The sequence below is a fragment of the Echinops telfairi genome, unplaced genomic scaffold (genome assembly GCF_000313985.2).
Source record: "Echinops telfairi isolate 266 unplaced genomic scaffold, ASM31398v2 ScPeMD7_6;HRSCAF=24_0, whole genome shotgun sequence".
In the NCBI taxonomy this organism is placed as follows: Eukaryota; Metazoa; Chordata; class Mammalia; order Afrosoricida; family Tenrecidae; genus Echinops; species Echinops telfairi.
In genome coordinates this window covers 14,062,295-14,083,267 of record NW_022103902.1, presented here as the reverse complement: position 1 = coordinate 14,083,267, position 20,973 = coordinate 14,062,295, and the positions used below count along the sequence as shown (strand labels likewise).

The 20,973-nt window shown below is 42.3% G+C and overlaps 1 protein-coding gene across 1 annotated transcript in view; it reads left to right on the top strand.

The window, feature by feature from the left end:
- Window positions 1–20,973, top strand: part of CFAP44 (cilia and flagella associated protein 44) — a 113,249-nt gene that overhangs the window by 75,071 nt on the left and 17,205 nt on the right. Inside the window, exons 24-27 of the mRNA XM_045286152.1 lie at window positions 7,068–7,245; window positions 10,702–11,202; window positions 13,757–13,960; window positions 15,644–15,839. Of these exons, the coding sequence (XP_045142087.1) occupies window positions 7,068–7,245; window positions 10,702–11,202; window positions 13,757–13,960; window positions 15,644–15,839 (1,079 nt within the window). The remainder of the gene's footprint in view (window positions 1–7,067; window positions 7,246–10,701; window positions 11,203–13,756; window positions 13,961–15,643; window positions 15,840–20,973) is intronic.

The following is a 20,973-nucleotide window of genomic DNA, read 5'->3' as shown; positions in this document are numbered from 1 at the left end:
TCCGTCCCCCAGGGAGGAGGTCACATGTAGATCCTTGTAATCGGTTCCCTCTTTCCTACCCACTCTCCCTCCACCCTCCCAGTATCACCACTCACACCCCTGGTCCTGAAGGGATCATCTTCCCTGGATTCCCTGTGTTTCCAGTTCCTATCTGTACCAGTGCACATATTTTAATGTCATTTTCCTGCGTTTTTATAGCATTGATTTCTATTTTTAAAAACAGTTTTGTTGGCACAAAATCCACATACTAAACAGTTCAATAGTTCAATCATATAAGGAGAGTTATACAATCATGACCACAAAAAATTTTAGAACATTTTCTTCTTTCTTGTACTCATTAGCTCCCCAGTTTTCCCAACTCATTAGCTCCCCAGTTTCCCCAACCTCCCCTGCCATATCCCCCAAAACTCATTAATCCAGTTACTGTCTCTGTGTTAGTCCGGGTTGACTAGAGACACAAATTCATGGACACTCACGTGTGTATAAGAAATAGCTTTATATAAAGAGTAAGTGTACATTAAGAAAACATTCCATTCCCATCCAGATGCCTTGTCCCTCAGATCTAAATATTGGTCTGAGCGGCTGAAAAAGAAGGAAAAGTAAAACTGAGATGGACTTGGAGTCTTTAATAACTTACAAGTTCATTTCAAACAGGAAAAAAGAAGAAAGAAAAACATCCCAGCCCAGTCCAGATCAAGTCCAGATATTAGCCCATATGTCTGATAACAATCTATAAATTCCTCTTCAGACTCACAAAACACATGCAGTGGCCTCAAGTGCAGGAAGATCACAGGTCACTGGGTGGGAAATCTTGTGGATCCAGTGGTATTGCAAGCATCTCAGTGCTGGCAGGGGTCTCCACGGGGCTCCTCCAGCTCAGGGCACTAGAGTAGTAGCTTCATGTGTCTTGTCAGCTGCATTGTTTCCCAGGGAGTGAGCCTTGTCAATAGAGAATCTCACAGGGAGTATGTGTCCCGCTTCCAGAGAGCTGTTTATCTCCTTAGTGCCTCCAAATGAGGTCATCAAGCTGGGCCTGATTGTCAGGCTAAAACTCCAGCCCTTCACTCTAATACTCTAAATTGACAGTAGATTATGTAACTACCACAGTCTCTAAATATTTACCTATCCTGGGTTTCATATACAGAACAACATACACACTACAATGACAACAACAGCAAGCTAAAAATAACAAAGTGTAAAACAAGGAAAAACTTCATTAGAAAAGAAAGAAAATATTGAAAAACTAGAACAAATTTAAACTGGGCCAAAAGAGAGGTCAAATGATAAGGTGTTAAATTTTAACCTCTCTGTATCTGCAATAATCCACTTTCCAATGCAGTCGGCACGATAGCAAGGCTGTTCACATCCCTGCTCCATGGTCAGGGTGGGGGTATCCACTGGAGACTTAATCCATGTGCATCCCTTTCTTTCTTTTTTAAACTGAAACAACTTTAAAATGGGTGCAAAGGGAGATCAACTGATAAGGTATTACTGTAAGGTAATTTTGGCGATGGAAAGAAAGAAAATGGGCAAGGCAAAAAATAGTTTTAAAGGTTTATTTTAGAGCTCCTGGGCGAGGTTCCTGGGTCCCCAGTTGGGGCCAGAGAAGTCATGCCGTCCGGGCGAGAGGTGAAGAGTTTTATAGTCTGGGTCTTGGGGAGGGAGTAGCTGGGGAATTTTCCACTGTGATTTGGCTGTCTTCAAAGCCAGGACTAAGCAACAATGTTTTCTGCAACGATTAGCCACCTGCATCTGGGTTTGGAAGGTCACCGAAGGGGAAGGGGAGGTTTGGTTTTTTGCAACATCCTTGGAGTGTTTTTCACTTGCCCACTGTATATTCCACTTGCTTGCCCCACCAACTCCCATTTCTGCCTAACAATTACATTTTAATCTAACTATATCTACCATAATCAACTTTACATGTTCTCCGTCTGATAACAAGGGTACTCATATCTCTTGACTATGGTCAGAGGGACTTTACCAGAGGCTTAATCTGTGTGGGGACCCTGCAAATGGATTTGGGGCTTCCACAATCATCCATAGCCTTCTGCAAACCAGGTGCTCACAATTTGAACTCTGACATAATTCCCTCCGTTGGGTTTGGATTATATTATTTATAACCCTTGGATCACACAGGCTGGTGTGCTTCTTCCATGTGAATTTAGTTGATGCCTTTACTTAGATGGCTTTTTATATGAAGACAAGCTTTTAAGACCCCAGATGCTATCCTCTCTGATAGCCAAGCACCATCTGATTTCTTCCTCACACTTTGCTAGAGCACCCATATCTTCAGTGATCTCTTCAGGAGGGTGATCATCAATCAGGACCATGTCCTACTCATTGTTCCTAGATTGGGGCTAGAATTAAGTGTGGGTCCCAAATCCATTCATATATCAATGTTTTGTATATGTCTTTGGCTCACCTTTGAGGTGTTAGAAAACATTATCAACGATAGTTTCTATTTTGAACAATTTCCTTCTAGTTAATTTAAGTTGAATAAACTTTTCTTTTTATTATTGTTTAAAACATAAACTTATCTCATTGCTTATATAACTTAAAAAAATTCTAGTATAAGCATTTAGAGAATACATTTCCCTCTATATCCCACAGGTTTTGATATATGGTATGTTTTTGTTATCATTTAGCAACTGATAATATTGATTTTTCTAATATTATTTGTGATTTCTTCATGACCCATTATTTATTTTGAAATATGCTAGTTAGTTTCCAAACATGTAGGGTAAGAAAATATCTTTCTTGTTTATAGAGAATAATCTATGTGACTTAAATAATGTTAAGTCATAATATTTCTTTGAATTCAATTCTTTTAAATTGATCAAGGACTATGTTATGGCCCTGTGATCAATCCATTTCTGTGAAAGTTCTATGTGTGCTTGCAAAGAATGTGTACTCTTGCATCATTGAGTGCCATATTCTATAAATGTCAGTTAGGTCCAAGCGACTGATAATGTTGTACATATCTTCTATGTTCGTGCCCATTTGGAAAGCTTGACCCTACTGAGGTCTCTATTGAGTTTCCCACCACTTCAATGGGTCTTTTTGGCGAGGTGCAACGTGAATAGTTCTTAGGCATCTGTGAGCTATTACAATAATTCATCTCACAGCATCCCAGTAACTCTACTTCCCTTGAGATGCTGCTCTTTGCCCAGGGTCATGGGATTTCACATGACCCACGGACAGATTCATATTCAGCCACAATTCAAGAGAGCCCACAGTAGACTTCTGGAGTTCCCTCCTTGCTGATTTTCTTTCCCACAAATTCTAATTACTTTGGCCTCCTTGAACACTGATCGGTGTCACTGGGCTGAACAGATGATCGCTGCATTATGCTACAGTCTGGTCCTTTCTGCAGGCAGAAATCTTGGTTACTGTAAGGATTATCGCTTTTGTGCCTTTTCTCTCAGAAACGAAGTTTTGTACTGCCTCTTTTACTTTTTGGATTCAGTTGTTTTGTATACTTTTGTTCAGTTTTCTACTTGTTGATAGCATGAAGATACTTCTGGGCCTTGTTTCTCTCTCATAGTCAGAAGCATAAGTATTCCTCCACTCCCTCCCTTCCTTTCTTCCTTTCTACCTTCTCCCCTATCCGCCCCTCTTCTCTTTCTCTTTCCTTATCTTTTTCCCCTTCCCCTCCTCCTCCCTCCTGATTATAGATAGATATTTTTATGTAAAAATAAGTGTTTATATATAAACAAGGATTTGTATTTAAACAGATGTTTATACATATATATTTACCATTTCAACCATTAGAACAATGGTTGGAACAATGACATTAATTACATTTGGCATATTGTGCAATTATGCAAAACAATGACATTACTTAAACATTTGCTATATGGTGCAATTGTGTAGCTATAATCATTGTTTCCAATTTTTTTCATCAGCCTTTAACATAAAATCAGTAATCCTTAAACAGGCATTCCCCTCTCTCCCCTCCCATCCATCCCTGGTAACTACTAATAAGCTTAGGCCTTTATGCATTTGCCTGTTTTAGATATTTCATGTAAATGCACTCAGGTAATCGTTGTCTTTTTGTGTATGACTAATTTCACACAGAGTAATGGTTTGAAGCGTAATATCTGTCCCAACATACCTCAGTTTTTCATTTCTATTTATGTCTCAGTAATATTCCATTGGATGTATATGCCACATTTTGTTTATCCATTCAGATGTTAGTTGACACTTGGATTGTTCCTACTTTTTGGCCATGGTGGATAATACCATAATATATCTGTTTGAAGACTGCTTTCAAGTCTTTTAGGTATATAACCTACAGTGTATTTACACTGGTGGACATGTGGGTTAGGTGTGGGGATGCTAACCATAGAGTGGTGGTTCAAATCCACCAGCCAATCTCTAGGAGAAAGATGAGGCTGTCTGCTCTGGCAAGGACTTACAGTCGGGAAGGACTTACAGTCTCAGGAACCCTATATAGAGGGTCACTGCGGCATCAACTCAGTGTCACTGGTTTGGTTTTGGTCCCTGGTTATTTTATGTTTAACTTTTCAGGAACCACCAAACCGCTTTCCACGATGGCTGGATTATTTTACAATCCCAACAGCAATGAACGCAGCTTCCAATATTTTCCTGCATCCTCATCAATACATGTTGTTTTCCATTTTTCTTTTCTTTCCTTTTTGAGAGTATCCATCCTAGTGTGAGATAAAATGTTATTTCATTGTAGCTTTGATATTCATCTTCCTAGTAACTCATGACATCGAGCGTCTTTTCATGTCATAATTGAACATTTTTTAAAAGCATTTTTAAAATGTTTAAAAAATATTAAGCACATTAAAAAAAACCAGTCTTATTGCCATACAGTTCACATATCTTACGATTCAGTACAGTGCAATCACATCAAGAGCACTTGTGCAGTCATCACCACAATCTGTTTCAGAACATTTTCTTCATGCCCCCCCCACCCCCCACCCTCCCGCTTTTAAAAAGAGTTGTAGATACATGATCACAATTAGTTCTAGTGCTCCCTCCTGCTCTCACATTCATTCTTTACTCCCAACTCCCCTCAACCCCACCCCCACCCCAGTCCCTGGTAAACCATTGCATCGGCTTTTGTCTCTATGCATCCCATCATCCTGTGTTTCATAAACTGGGAAACATAACAAATTTAAAAAAACAAGCAAACAGAATAAAACTATAGAGGAAGAAAGAAAAGACCACCAGCAATATTAAAATAATCCTGAGAGAAATTTTCGGTCGTGGAACAAGCGAGAAATATTTAAACTTAAAGCTAATTTGGGTTGGGTCTATGTACCTGGCTCTGATTTGGGTTGGCTGTCTTTTTGCTGTTGAGCTGTAGGAGCTCTTGATTATCCTGATAATCTGTCTGTGAAATCTTTATCGAATACACTTACTTGATCAAATACACAGTCTCTCATTCCGCAGATTGTCTTCTCACTTTATTGATAAAGTTCTTTACTACACGGAGTTTTTTTTTCTTTTTTAATCATTTTATTGGGGCCTCGTACAACTCTCATCACAATCCATATATCCATCCATTGGGTCAAGCACATTTGTACATTTGTTGCCATCATCATTCTCAAAACATTTGCTTTCTACTTGAGCCCTTGGTATCAGCTTCTCATTTTTCCCCACCCTCCCCTCCCCACCTCCCTCATGAACCCTTGATAATTTGTAAATTATTATTATTTTGTCATATCTTACACTGTCCGACGTCTTCCTTCACCCACTGTTCTGTTGTCTGTTCCCCAGGGAGGGGGTTATATGTAGAGCTTTGTGATCGGTTCCCCCTTTCTACCCCACCCTCCTGGTATTGCCACTCTCACCACTGGTCCTGAGGAGTTCATCTGTCCTGGATTCCCTGTGTTTCCAGTTCCTATCTGTGCCACTGAACATCCTCTGGTCCAGCCGGATTTGTAAGGTGGAATTGGGAGCATGATAGTGTACACAGAAGTTTTTAACCAAGTCCAATTGATCCATGATGCCTTTCTTTGCTGTGCTTTTTAGTGTCCTCTCTGATGATCTGGTGTTCAGAACTGAGTCCCGGAGCCTTACCCTGTGGTTTCTTCTGTGACATAAGATTTTAGTTCTTCGATGTGGGTGGTTCTTTCATTTTGAGTTAATTTTGATATCTAGAATGAGGGACGGGTTCAACTTCATTCTTTCACATGTAGAGATGCACTTGTCTATTTATGGAAGAAATGATTCTTTTTCTATTACATAGGCTAACACCCTTGCCCAAACTCAACTGAACATTGATATGTGGGTTCATTTCCTATCAATTTGATTCCATTGATGTCTATGCCTATCCTTATTCCAGGATCATACTATTTTGATTGCTGTAGTAAATTTTGTAATTGGGGACTAGGGAGTCATCCTTTGTTCTTCTGTTTAAGATTGCTTTGTCTATCCAGGGTCACTTGCAGTTCCATATAAATGTTAAAATTGAAAGAAAAAACCGAAAGGACTTTTCCATGTGTGCAAAGACAGCACTGTTAGGATTTCAGTAAGGATTCTGTTGACTGTAGAGTGACACCTTAATGAGCTGTCTTCTAGTCCTTGAACACAGAATTTCTTTCTCTTTATTAAGTTTTCTTTAATATCTTTCCGTCATTTCTTCTAGTTTTTAGTGTACAAGTCTTCCAACCCCACCTGCTTAAATTTCTTTTGTGGTGTTTATTTTAGATGCCGTTATAAATGGAATTGTTTCCTTCATTTACTTTTCAGGTTGCTTATTGCTGATTTATAGAAATCCGACTCATTTGGAGGTAGTAATCTTGTACCTTATAACTTTGCTTTAATGATTAAAAAAAGTATTTTAGCGATGAAAAAAACTACAATGCTTAATTTATATAAAAGGAACAAATAACAATGTTACTATTAACCACCCAGAATTAAACTGAAGCCTAAGAAGAATCAAATTATTTCATGACCATCTAGTGATTTGAATTGATAGATTTTGCTCAGAGTTGTATTGCTACTCTTTTGTGGAATTTGAATGACATCTATATTAAATGAGATATGGGAGTTTACTGTTTTATTTGGGGAGTTGTCTGTTTTTCTGATAGATTAAAGAGTAAACCTGATGATGACTTTGAAGATCCCAGAGATTTGCAGGCCATCAAAGATGCCCAAGTGCACATGGGAGACTTTAATCTGAAGACATCCCCAGACTACAAGATACCTGAGCACATGAGAATCAACGCTGCCAAGAAGGAAGAAGAACTGGGAGTTCTCGACACCCTGGTACTTTCCCACATACTGCTTGACCCCGAGAACACACCCCGTATTTTTCCTTTTCCAGCTCCTTCTCTGGCCCAATGGGATATATCATCGCAGAGATTCATACTGGAAAAGAAGTTCGTAGTTATCTAGACTGATGTCCTCTCTTGACAAAGGTGGAACTGGGGGCCAAGGATGACAAGAGATAAATATCTGTAATTAGTCAGGTAACATGACAGATGCAGCCTTCAATCAACTACATGGCTTAATGCCAAGTTCATGGGTGACAACATTTTATTTTATGGACTTTAACACATCCCCATCGGATATAGCATTGGCCTTCCTTGGATCACCAAAGACGTACTGGGTCTTGGGGTGGGTGGGTGAGCCAATCTTTTGAATTTATTGGCAGAACTATTACAGGTAAGTCAATATTAACCACATGATACATCTCTTTTAAATTCTACTTTCTTCCAAATGCTTCTAGTCATCTTGATTTCTGAGCCTCATTTTCTTACTAACGCTTTCTCTCCCCTACATGAGGAATCTTTAACCTGCCCCCACCCCCACCCTTTTCATCACTTGAGGCTTAGAAGGTGCCAGTGTACCCTTCTTTGGGAGAACTTGGCACAGGGCCTCCTAGTTGTGCAGGTTTGCAAGTTACACATTGTAAGGCACCAAATTGAGTGCCATATACCTTTGCAAACAGTATATTTGTACATTTTATAGCTTTCTAAGAAATGAAGGGGAAATATCTAAAGGAAGGCAAGGCATATCTTTTTCTACTTTACCAAAGATGTGCTATCTGCCAGCAGTGGACCCTGGCATGGCCATCCATATTCATAAAAACATTTTATACCTCATAACTTTACCTTTCTGGACATTTTTGACATTTCTTTAGTGATCATTTGGATTGCTTTTCTTGCTGTTTGTCTAAGGTAATTCTTGTTTCAGCTATTATGTTCCATCTATTCTCATAAAGAAATGTCCATATGATCTAGCTAGCTAGAAAAGATGAGTGGGTGTGGTGTCTTGAACGCAGTTGCACTACACTAACCTCTACTTTATTAAGCGAAAAAGAACGCTGTTGTTCTTGCATCCATGCGGAAGCCCGGGGATCCCATGTGTACGGGGGTAGGGGGAGCTACTCCGTAGGGTCTTCAAAGCTGTGACCTTCTGGAAACAGATTGCCACAATTGTCTTCCAAGGAACCCCTAGGAAGGCTCAAATCACCCACCTTCTGACTAGTAGTTGAGCGCTTAATTGTTTACATTACCCAGGGATGATCTGAACTCCTATAGAACATAGTGGTCTATAAGGAGCCCTCATGGTGTAGTGGTTACGAGCTGGGCCGATCACATAAAGGGCAACAGGTTGAAACCACCAGCCACTCGGCAGGGGCTTTCTACGCCCGTAAAGAGCGACAGTCTTGGAGTTATAGGGCAGAGTTACAGCTTGTCCTAGACCTTGAGGGTTGCTATGAGTCATCGACGAATCAGCAGCAATGAGGACCTAAGTTCGAAACCAGTGTTCTCTCCTCATCTCTGCCACTTAGCAGCCATGTGAAGTTCGCCAAGTCATGTAAATCTCATCTGTTAAAAGGGTATTAATAACAACTAGCAACAAAGCTATGTCTAATCTACCCGATAGGCATCCTGGTGGTGCTGTTGGTAAGCATCAGGCTGCTAACCGTAAGGTCAGCCGTTCAAACCTGTCAGCCACTCCTCAGGAGAAAGATGAGGTTGCTTGCTCCGGTAAAGAATGCAGCCTCAGAAACCTTAGATAGATAGAGGTGCTATGAAAGAGAATCCTGGGTTTTAATATACCTGATAGAGTAATTGTTGTGGTATAATTCAATAAAGTATCCGAAGGTGTTTTGAAAAGCATCAACCATGAAATGCACAATATATTTTATGTACACACACATATACAGCTGCCACGTTTGCTTGTGTGGTGTTTGAAAATCTCGAATGAAGAAAAAGGTCTGCCAAGCAGAAGGCTCTATGGCCTGAGATTGGCGTTGGTTCAGTCTGGTAGTCGGAACCTTTGATCCTCCTGCGCTTTCAGAGTTGGTCTCTTACTACCACACTGCTGGCTGTTCTCAGACTGTAAATGTCACCTTTTTCTCTCTACAATGCTTTGCTTTAGACATAGCAAATAGACAAATAATTTTAAGATTGCTTGGAGAAGTACTTTTTTATTTCTAATTTTTTGCCTATGTACAAGGGGCTACCCACCCCCAAAACGGAATTTTTTTCAAAGCTATGTATTTAATTCTTTTTGAACAAAACAACCTTATCACCTTCAAAGTACTCTCCATGACACTTAATGCATTTGTCAAATCTGATACTCCATTCTTGGAAATATTTCTCAAACATCTGCTTGGATGATTAACAGCACTTCCCTCTTTTTTTTCTTCACCTCTTTCACATGATCAAATCACTGTCCTTTCATGCCCCTCTTCATTCATGAAAACAAAAAGAAGTCACCCCGAGCAAGGTCAGGTGGGTAAGGTGCATGGGGCAAGAGAGGCATGCTGGTTTATTTTGCCCAAAATTGGCACACTGAGATGGCTGCATGAGTAGGTGCATTGTCGTGGTGGCAAAACCAGTCCCAGTTTTGGCACAAATTAGGCCTTTTTTTTTTAATCGCACACTGTTACAAAACCTTTTCAGAAACTCTAAATAGAAAGCTTGATTAATAGTCCGACTTGGTGGAAAGAACTCCAAATGCACTGTCCCCCTCACGTCAGCAGAGCTTTTCTCGGTTATTTTTGTGGGTATCCCCTTGTATATAAAGTAACTATTAATGACCTTTGCCTAACCACACACCTGAATAGGGCTGCATGTGCTCAGAGGCTCTATGGGCCCGAGGTTGGTGTGGCCCTGAAAGACAGACCAAGGAGAGAGCTGGTAATGAAGGTGGAGAGGGCATGTAAAACACCCGCCATGGTTAGAAGCACAGGGCAGAGAGGCTCATTCAGAACAACGGAGAAGGAATCCAGGAAAGATCATGAGATAATGAAATCCCTTGGTGTGACATGATAAGAAAATTCAGGATGGTGCTCTTGTCTATACAGGAAAGAAAGCCATGCTGTGGACAAAGTACAGAAAGGAAACAGGCTAAAAAGTAGTTCCAGAGAAGGCAGCCCTAACTTATTCTAAGTCAACGGGATTTGAGGTTCCAGGGAAAGGCAGCGGCTTTTGTGTTCCTAACCAGGGAATGACTTCCTCTCCCTGGGGAAACCATCCAGCCAAGTACAGGCTTGAGGAAGGACCTTCTTGGAGTGGTTGGAAGAGCACAGAGGAACTGAGCCCTTTGAGCCTGATGAGCAGATGAGGCCCACAGGGGGAAAAGCTTACAGCCAGAGCAGGGAGGGTCAGATCCATATTGGAACTTTTAGAGCGTAGCATATTCCAAGCTGTCCTTTCTGAGAAGGTTCTAATTTTGATGACTGCCTGTGTTTGTGTGTTTGTTTAGGCCTATAGAAAGAAATTACACATGAACAAGTGCATCCTCTCTCTACGAGGCCTTAAAATGGCTGTTATTGAGGAAATACAGTGCCTGGTCCAAGAGCTGAAGAACATTCAGTCTACTCTCCCTGTCTCGAAGCACATCCCTATTCCTCAGATCCCTCAAATCCACCCTGAGGAAGTTCCAGAGAAGCGGTTCCAGTATGATGAGGAAACTCTCCTGACTTTTAAGCGCCAGCAGATGAAGACTCAGGAAGAAAAGAGCCCCCCCACAGGTCTGGCAGGATCGATGGCCACCCCTGGAGGATTCAAAATCCCCCCCGGAAAGGACTTGGATTTGATAGCACGACGAGAAACCTTGGCTAGAATGTCAAAGGCATCCACGTTCAGTATAGATATTGGAAAGTGTTCGGAATTTGAACCAGCAGAGCCAACAGATATGGAGATCGAGATTGCGAAGAGGGATGAGGTTAAACATGTGTACATGCAACAGTATTTGCTCAACAGGGTAAGGGATGAGGCTGTTCCTATGTAAAAGGGAATCAGAGGCGAGCAAGGGGAGGACTTTGAGCTACTTATTGAGATGTATCTGCATTGGCTTCCCCCCTCAGCCCCGCCCCCGCCCCCCCACGCCCCCACACATCCTGGCCTGAGCATCTATTCCTGAGGGCTCAGCTTATTTCTGAGGCTTGGCCTTCTGAAAAGCCTGGTGTCCAGCTTCCAGCTTTGGAGATTTGTACTGCTCTTATTTGGGGGAAAACTGAATCTGAAAAGAAATGTCAGAGCAGCATTCAGCTGTTTCATGGGACATAATACAAAACCTTCCAGAGAAAATGGGGCACCCTCTGCTTTTCACACCTCCTTGTTTCCACCTGGTGCCATAGTGGTTGCATGTTGGGCTGCTAACCTCAAGGTGTACAGTTGAAAACTACCAGCCACTCCTCGGGAGAAAGACAAGGCTTTCTGTTCCCATAAAGAGTCTTGGAAACCCACAGTGGTCCGTTGTACCCTGCCCTATAGGGTCACTCAGGGTCAATGGCATCAACTCAATGGCAGTGAGGTTGGCTTTCTGAGTCTTCCCCATGTGCAGTTTGCTCTATCATGAAGGTGTTCTGGTGATGGTTGGGTTTGAAATTGCTTTGGAGATGGAATGACGGATATTTCCATTTTTTATTTTAAGGGGAGTCAGGAACCAGGCTGGGGCCAGTTGTGCAGAAGGGCTTCAGAATATGAAAAGAACCTTTCTTGGGTGGAAGGCGGACTGCTCACGGTGTCTTCCCATCTCTTACCTGTGAAGGTGCCACTTATACCTTCCCAGCGTCATTCTTCCCCCTTGGTCTATACTTCATCCAGCCCAATTTCCCACTCTTCCTGCTTCCTTCCCACCCCATTTCCTTTGCACACCCTCAGTTTCCCAGCCTTAGCTATTCCCTCCTGCCTGCAATGAGCTCCTTCCAAAGTCGGCCCATCATTCAGGACTCAGCACAGTTCCAAGCCCTCTGCAGATCCTGCTGCCCATATAACACACTCTCTCATGTTTTTCTAAGCTCCAGTTGTACCTATAATTAGTGCCTTATGCTTTCTACTTATATTTCTTGCTGTTCTATATGTATTAGTTTTTTCTTGAAAGTTAGATCAGTCTTGAGGAAAGGTACCACATATACTTCTAGATCCCCACAGTGTCTAGGACAATGCCCTCTCGAGATATGTAAATACATATTGAGTCAAAAGTTTTGAGTGACTGGTTCATGGTAATTCATATACCGATTTTATGAATTTCATGACTTTCAGACAATCTGTGTGCTGGTGTTCCACCAGCGAGGTAGTGGGAATTCAACAGTGTTCCACATGGACTCCAGTCTCGCAAAGCTGACAGGCTGTTGGGCAGAGGGTAAAGCGAATGGAACCCTTTTGCACCTGGAGCCCTATGTAGCTCAGGTGCAGAGTTGGGTTGCCCTGAAGAAAGCATAGCCCTACTTCCAACGAAATTTAGAAAAAAATTGAATCTACTTTTTTACATTATTTTTTGGGAAAAAAAGTCAAAGACAGCCCAAACTCACAGTCGGCAAGTCATACTTATTTAAAAGTTAAAATATGTTCATTCTCTTTGATTTTGTTTTGTAAGCTCTCTGAAATTCTGTAGTAGTTTCCCTGCCTCGATCCCCAGGTCCCCTCCTTGTCCGCAGTCCCCAGGTGGAGCCTCCGGGCTGAGCCCTTATTTACTGCAGGTGACACTCCCCATCTTGTGCAGCCCAGTGCAACACACGGAATGGTTTGTCTTCTTGCTAGTGCACTAGTTTACTCACAGGAACCAGCCCTGGGCGCTCCCTTCACATCCATCGTCTTTGGGATGGAGTGTGGGCGGGGGTGGAAAAGAAGCTGTTCCCCAAACCAAGGACCTGAAAACCATTAGCAAAGCTACGGAATAAGATCCGAATCCGGATCTGGACTCTGGACACTTACAGTCTTATCCCAGCTCAGTAATAAATTAGCTCTAGGAGCGGGAAAGCCACGTTTCACCTGGGTTTGGGAGTTGAGGAAAATATTTATTTAGTGTTTCGATACTGTGGTGCAGGAGAAAGCTGGGGCTTCCTATTTTCGTGAAGAGTTCTGGTTTTAGAAACCCCTAGGAGCCGTTTTTCCCTGTCCCCGAGGGTCACTGTGAGCCAGTGTCTACTCGATGGCACTGAGTTTTTGGTCGATACTGTGCGTGATAAACAGGAGACAGCTGTACGCCCTATTTCCAAAGAGGTCTCTCTGTTTTAAACTATACAGCACTGTGAGAAGAGTACTCTTTATTGATAACTTAGCCAGGGGTAAACAAATAGGAGGGACTATAACTGCAAAGTTCATACTACTTAACAAATTAAATCATGTAAATTAAATACCATTAATGATTGGATTTTTATGATTGCACACACAACTCTCCATCTCCAATGAGAGCCTAATGAGACAATGATAAGCTTTATATAAACAAATCAGTACTATTAGTTAAAACAAATTCTCCTGTTATGAACTTTTAACATACCCTCAATTTTATACCCTCCCCACCCCCACGGCAGATCAAAGAACTGATTGTCACTTTTGATGCGGAACTTCGTATTCTGAGACATCAGAAATTGAAACTCGATACTCAGATAAAGCTATCTGACCTGCACCATGTCACATTATTTCAAGAAATGCTTCTTCTCAAGAACTTTGAGAAGCAGGAGAACATACTTCAAGAGCGCGTGAATTCACTGGATAAAGAAGAGCATGACATGCAAGTACGAATGGGCAAGAGAATGTTAACTGGCTGTGCCCTTAGCTGTGGACAACGCTGTCCCTTTTGTCTCCTTCTGAGTCTCCCCTCTTGCTCTGGGCTTCATCTCGCCTTCCCTCCTCACCTCCGTCTTCCTGTTCTTCCTGCTTGCTCTGTCTTTGACAGATTTGGACAGAGGAAATCGAAATACGTTTATAGGGAACATGGTCTGATCATTTGTAAGGGAGGAGAAAAAAACATTTCAGTGAGTCCAATCTAATCCAGGCTAACAGGTCAGATAGAGACCGGTGGAACCCCCAAGACTATGGTCCCTTTAGGTCTGGCAGTGAACTCACCCAGTGGCTCAATTTTCAGCCAAACAATAGACAGGCTTATAAAGGTATACACACCTTAGAATAACCAACTATTAGGTCTAAAGGGCGGGCAATGTCTACCCAAGAACAAAGCTCAGAAGGTTGGGAGGATGGAAACTGGAAACACGAGGAGGAGTTTGGCTAAGTGATGTTACATTGTGGGAGTTGCAAACAGTGGCATGCAACAATGTGTGTCATCATTAAATGAAAAAAATGGAAACATCTATTTATTGAATCAAATTTCATCAAAAAAATAGATGACGCCGTAACCCTCCACTCAATCTAATTTCTTTAAAATACATTTTTCAAAAGTGTGCCCTATATTTAGTTTATATATGTACTTCAAAAATCCATGCTGTCAAGGTCTCTAACGATTGTATGAGATTGAGTTTTGATTTTATGTAATCCTTGTGTGCTTATCTGGCAAAGAAGCTGACAGGTTTCTTAAATAGCCAGTTTCAACATATCATATAATTGGTACCATAGGAAATTAAGTTATTATATTAATAAATTACTTGTATAGATTAATATAATAAATTAATATATTCAATGTAAAGGAATGTCTTACATTATCCTTGTTAAGAGGAATAGGGCTCTATCAAATAGATATTACGTACCAAATAGACACATTCATTTTTTTTTATGGATTCGGTCCATCCGTGACATGCAGTGTGTCATGCTTTCATCACTGTTTCTGGGGATGCGAAGTATTCCGTTGTGTGTGTGGACCATAGTTCCTTCATCCGTTCTTCCACTGTTGGGCATGCGGGCTGCTTCCAGGTTCTTGCTACTGTGAACTGTGCTGCAATGAACATGGGGGAGCACACCTCCACTCATGCTGTGCCTCTTATTTCTTTGGGGCATATGCCTAATAGTGGTATTGCTGGACCATACAGGACTTCAGTTCCCAGTTGTACACATGAGCGTTTAGGTATATTCGTTTCATGAATAAGTAATATGTCTTTTAGTTTTATGCCAATCTGAAAAGACATTAGTTGGCATGAAGATCACACATGCAAAAATATCAGCTGAAATTCACATACATCAGTCAAATAAAAACTAGCTAAGTTAGATTAGTTTGAGGGAATTAAAATTTTAAAAACTTTAGTTTTCGGATTCTGAGCTTAATGGGCTAAGAAATAATAATAAAACTTTAATTACCTAAATAGCTGACTCTTCAAACATCAGGAATGTAAACTTCTATTAAAAGCCTTTTGAACAAATGTAGACTGCAATCTTGCATTGCAATGTATTTTACTCCCTGACCTAGTTTCTGCGAATGCTTGATCTAGTTTACCAAAGGTTTATCCTTTGTTTTTGTTGTATTCATTTAGTGCAAAATAAACGACACCCTCGCAGAGTTGGAAGAGAAAAAGAATGAAGTCACTAAGCTCCAGGATCAGGAAAAGACACTCTACACCAGCTTCCAATTATCACTTGGAGAAAACAACAAATTTGCTAACTTCCTCATGAAGGTGCTGAAGAAAAAGATTAAGCGAGTGAAGAAAAAGGAAGTTGAAGGCGAAGGCGGTTTGTATCCCTTTTTACATAGAATTCCATTTTCTCTCATTGACATGATATAGGATAGTAACTGAAACATACACAAAACACACGAGGGGAGGCTTCAACCAGTTAGTGGAAAAATTGAATGAAAGGGTAGTAGAATTTCCCCAAATGTTTCCAAACCCCCTTGCGTATATTTTTTCCATGCTACAGTGCAGGGACTGTGGAGACTAGAGACGGACACATCTTTTAAATTCTATCCATTTTTGCTTCATATACTTTTGCATTTCAGTTCCGCGTGTCTATGCTAATGATTGTCAACTTTGCTCGATGGATCCAACCTCTTTTTGATATTTAATGTCCTTCTTTGCCTCTTGTATAATTCTTTTTTGACTTAACATCTATTTCTTCTGATAATCATATAGCCATCCCAGCTTCCTTTTGATCACTGCATGGGATATCTTTTCTCTTCCTTTTAGTTTAACCCTCTTCTGTGTCTAAAGTGATGATCTTTTTAAAAAAAATCATCTTATTGGGGGCTCGTACAACTCTTATCACAATCCATCCATCCATCCATTGCGTCGAGCACAGTTGTACACTTGTTGCCCTCACCATTCTCAAAACGTTTGCTTTCTACTTGAGCCCTTGATATCAGCTCCTCATCCCGCCCCCCACTCCCCATTTCCCCTCCCTCATGAACCCTTGATAATTTATAAATTGTTATTATTTTTTCATATCTTACACTGTCTGACATATCCCTTCACCCACTTTTCTGTTATCCATCCCCCAGGGAGGAGGTTATATGTAGATCCTTGTAATCAGTTCCCCCTTTCTACCCCACCTTCCCTCCACCGACCCGGTATGGCCACTCTCACCACTGGTCCTGAAGGGATCATCTGTCCTGGAATCCCTGTGTTTCCAGTTCCTATCTGTACCAGTGTACATGCTCTGGTCTAGCCAGATTTGTACAGTAGAATTGGGAGCATTATAGTGGTGGGGAGGAAGCATTTAAGAACTATAGGAAAGTTGTGTGCTATACTGCACCCTGACTGGCTCGTCTCCCCCCTGCAACCCTTCTGTAAGGGAATGTCCAGTTGCCTACTGATGGGCTTTGGGTCCCCACTCCACACAACCCCTCACTTACAATGATATGATTTTTTGTTCTTTGATGCCTGATACCTGGTCCCTTCTACACTTCATGGTCACACAGGCTGGTGGGCTTTGTTGCTTCTGAGTTAGATGGCTGCTTGTTTACCTTCAAGCCTTTAAGACCTCAGATGCTATTTGATAGCCGGGTACCATCAGCTTTCTTCACCACATTTGTTTATGCACCCATTTGTCTTCAGCGATTGTGTTGGAAAGGTGTGCATCATGGAATGCCAATTTAATAGAACAGTGTGTTCTTGCATTGAATAAGTTAAAGTGATGATCTTGGAGACCACATACAGATGGCTCATGGCTTTTTTTAGGTAGTTTTTTTCTTTTTATCCATTCTGCTAACCTGTGACTTTTGTTTAAAACTAGACAGTCAAATAATAGATGGTAGTAATACAGGAAATCAGATTCTTCCCTCTCCCCAGAATTCGCTCTTAGCTTGAAGCCTTAGCTTGCTTGAGCTCAGCTAGGGTTTTGTGTGATGTCCTTGGATGCTATGAGCTTTATAAACAACAAAAAGTGATGAGTTGTATGACCCCCTAATAAAATGATTAAAAAAGAAAACAACAACAACAAAAAGCCCCCCTCAGTCTTTGCGGGGTGACTCTGCTGGGATTCCTCTCTGACAATAGCTGGGCTCTTCACAGATCTGCCTCTGCCTTCATTCACTTCTATTTGCACTCACCCATAGATGAGTCACAGCAAAACGTTGGGATCTTCTCTGGCATTTGGGAGCACGCATCTGCTGGTGGCATGCATGTGCCTTGCTAGCTTTCTCAGTGTACAGAAGTGCTTTTCAAAGGCAAAGTGGCATCGGGGCCACATCTGACCTCCGACTCCCAAAGCTGGTTTCCACACTGCATAGGGCAGACTTGCCATCACCCTCCATTCTTCTCCACCCTACACTGACACCAACATTTACTCCCATGGCACTCAAATCCCCCCCCCCCCCCCCACACACACTCTACTTTTCAGGTAGGTTTGATAATTCATGACAATGAACTCACAGACTGTTCTCATGATTGTGGGGTTTATTAGAGATGTTAACAGGTACAATTCAGGCGAGAAATGTTTAGGATACAGTTGTTCAGTCAGGACAGCCGCTGCCATACTTACAGAGAGGCCTCTCTCTCTCCGAGCCTGTCTTTGGTTCTGCTTGGGCAATGTTACAGAGTTCTTTGAGGGCAGCCAATAAATGCCCAAAGGGCATGCCACTGTGTCATAAGCCTCAGCCTGAGACAGTCAGCTCCAGTCTGTGGGTCAGCAAACTGCCCCTCTCTCCCACCTCCCCCAAAATTAAGTGCCCAGAGGCACCTCATTCCACAAGCCAGCATCTTGCCAACAAAGCACTCAGCTTCGCGTGCTCTGTGGGCTAGGAAATCCACTAGTCTCTCTCAAGCTCTGGTTCCTGGTCTGCTGCGGCTGCTTCTCTGTCACTCCTCTGGTATCAAAACTGCCTCCTGGATCAGGAAGGCTCAGTGAGCAGGGACCTCGGGGTCTAAAAGAATGTTCTCCTGGCTCTTCTCCCTTGCTGGTAGTGAGATCTCTCTCCCTGCTACTGAGATGGCTCATTTTATACTCACCAGGATGGCAATTGCAATGAGCCCTGTTAATAATCACTCGTAGATGTATTCTGCCACCTTCTCTTACCCAGACTCATCAGGGAAATGTCATTTGGTGAGAGTCATAAAAACTAACTGGGGCTAGAAGAGCCATAAAGAATTCACTGCACTGCAGCTTTAATTTTCAAAAGAGACTGCTCACCAGCTATTCCTCCTATGCTTTTAGATAGTTTGTTTATTTTTTTATCTCAGAAGGAGCCATGGGTGCTCAGTGGTTAAACACTTGGCTACTGGATACAGGTGAGTGGTTTTAATACACCAGCTACTCCAGAGGAGAGCAATGTTCCCCTGAATATGATAGCCGAGGAAACCCTCCTCTCTTCTGCAGGGGCAGTTCTAACTTGTGCTACACGGTTGCTATTAGTTGCACTCAGCCTGATGACGATGGGTCTGGTTAGGGTTTTTACTAACTCAGTTGTGACATTTTGCTCTGGGAACATAGTCCTACCTTCCTCCTCACCTTGCTGATTCGCTTTAGTTGAGGCATTAGAGTGCCTTGTTACAGCCTTATGAGGGTCGATGTCTAGGCTCTACACTTGACCTTTGTTATGGTGGTGGTGATGGTCCCATGGTTCCAACTCAAGAGAAACCCTGTGCCCCACAGAATGAAGTCCGCCCGGTCCTGCACCATCCTCACAATTCTGCTTACGTGTGAGCCCATTACTGCAGCCGCTGTGCTCATCCACCTGATGGAGGGCCTGCCTGTTTGTCATCCTCCTCTGACTTTTTTGACTGCCCCTTTCCAGGGATTCGTCTCCCTGACAACATCCCCAAAATACGTTCGTTAGAGGAAATCTCTCCATCTTTCCCTTTAAGGAACATCTGGTTCTTCTTCTTCCGAGACGGACTCGTTCTTTGGCAGCCCATGGTACTTCCAAAATTCTTCGGCAGCACCATAATTCTTCGGTCTTCCTTATTCAATGTCCAACTTTCACAGACGTGTGCGGCGATTGAAAACACCTTGGCTTGGGTCAGGCACACTGAGTCCTCAAAGTAACATCCTTACTTTCAACACTGTAAAGAGGTCTCGGGCCGCAGACTTACTCAATCCTTGCGTCATTTGATCTCATGACTGATGCTTCCATGAGCATCGAGTGTGTCGTGAGAGACTACTTCTGTCTTCCTTGATTCGGCTCTGCTCCTTTGTCCTTCTCATGCATTATGCATTATATATTCCCCACATTTCAGTATTCATCTTCTGTGTTTTTCTTTGCTGCTTTTTTATTGCTTCGAATGTTTCATTTATTTGGTTTGTCCTGCTAGTGTTTTCCTGAATTTGTCTTGAGCTCTCTCTGTGTTTTCCTTGATTTCGTGTGCATTTCCCTGGCTGTTTATCCCAATCCATCGAAGGTATCTGACTATTCTTCTTTTGAATTCCTTATCAGGTGGTTCCAATGCCATGTCTTCCTCAAGAATATTATCTGGATCCACAAGTATCATGAGTCCTTGTTGGAGCTTCTTCCTGTGAATTGTCTTGGAGACATTGTGGCGTGGTTGAATTTGTGTTTAACTGATTATATGTTGATGTGTATTGCCTAGGTTTCTCTGACTCCTACCCCTGCCACCCTTAGCCTTTATTTTGTTTAGTTAATCCAGGTGCGCGCAGCAGGTGTGCTACTGTGCCTGCGAGCTTGGCAGCATTCGGGCTCTCACCACATGTCTTCTGGTGGCTGAGCTAGAGGATGGGTGTTTGTGTGCATTTCTCTGCTGTTCATTCATAGTAGCTGAGGGCAGGAAGTGTTGGCACCGGCCACCATCTCTCACTGATCCACATGTTTTCTTTTGTTTCTCCTATCTTATTGTATAGGGCCTGATGAACTCGTCTGCCTAGTCTGCCATCTTGCTGAAAGTCCTTGAGCTATCTCAAATTTGAGAAACTTCCACAGAGTATGAAGTGCCTATCTTATCTCTAATTGGCTAATTACAGACGTTGCAAATTGGCGACCTCTGATGTGTAGATCGCCACAAGGTGTTTCCAGAGAATATGCCGAGTAGGTTGGAATCAGCAGGCCCACCAGTCGGTATCTGGAACCCCTCGGGGCAGATAGGCCTTAGGGTTGCGAAACTCTTGGATTTTCTAAAGATAGCATGCCTGGTATATCACTCCCCAGTAGGCTCTGGTACATGACTCTGAAGTGAAAGCCCTTACTGCCTCTGGAGCCCTGCTGGTGCAAAGATTCAATGCTGGGCTGCTAACCGAATGGTCGCTGGTCTGAACCCAGGCAGTGGCTCGACGGGAGAAAACTTGGCAACCTTGTCCTAGAAAAACGACAGGCACGAAAACTCCATGGGGGCAATTCTCCTGTGTCTCATGGGGTTGCTCTGAGTTTTCATCAACTTGACAGCCTCTAACAACAACAACAACAGTTCTGTAGCACAGCGGG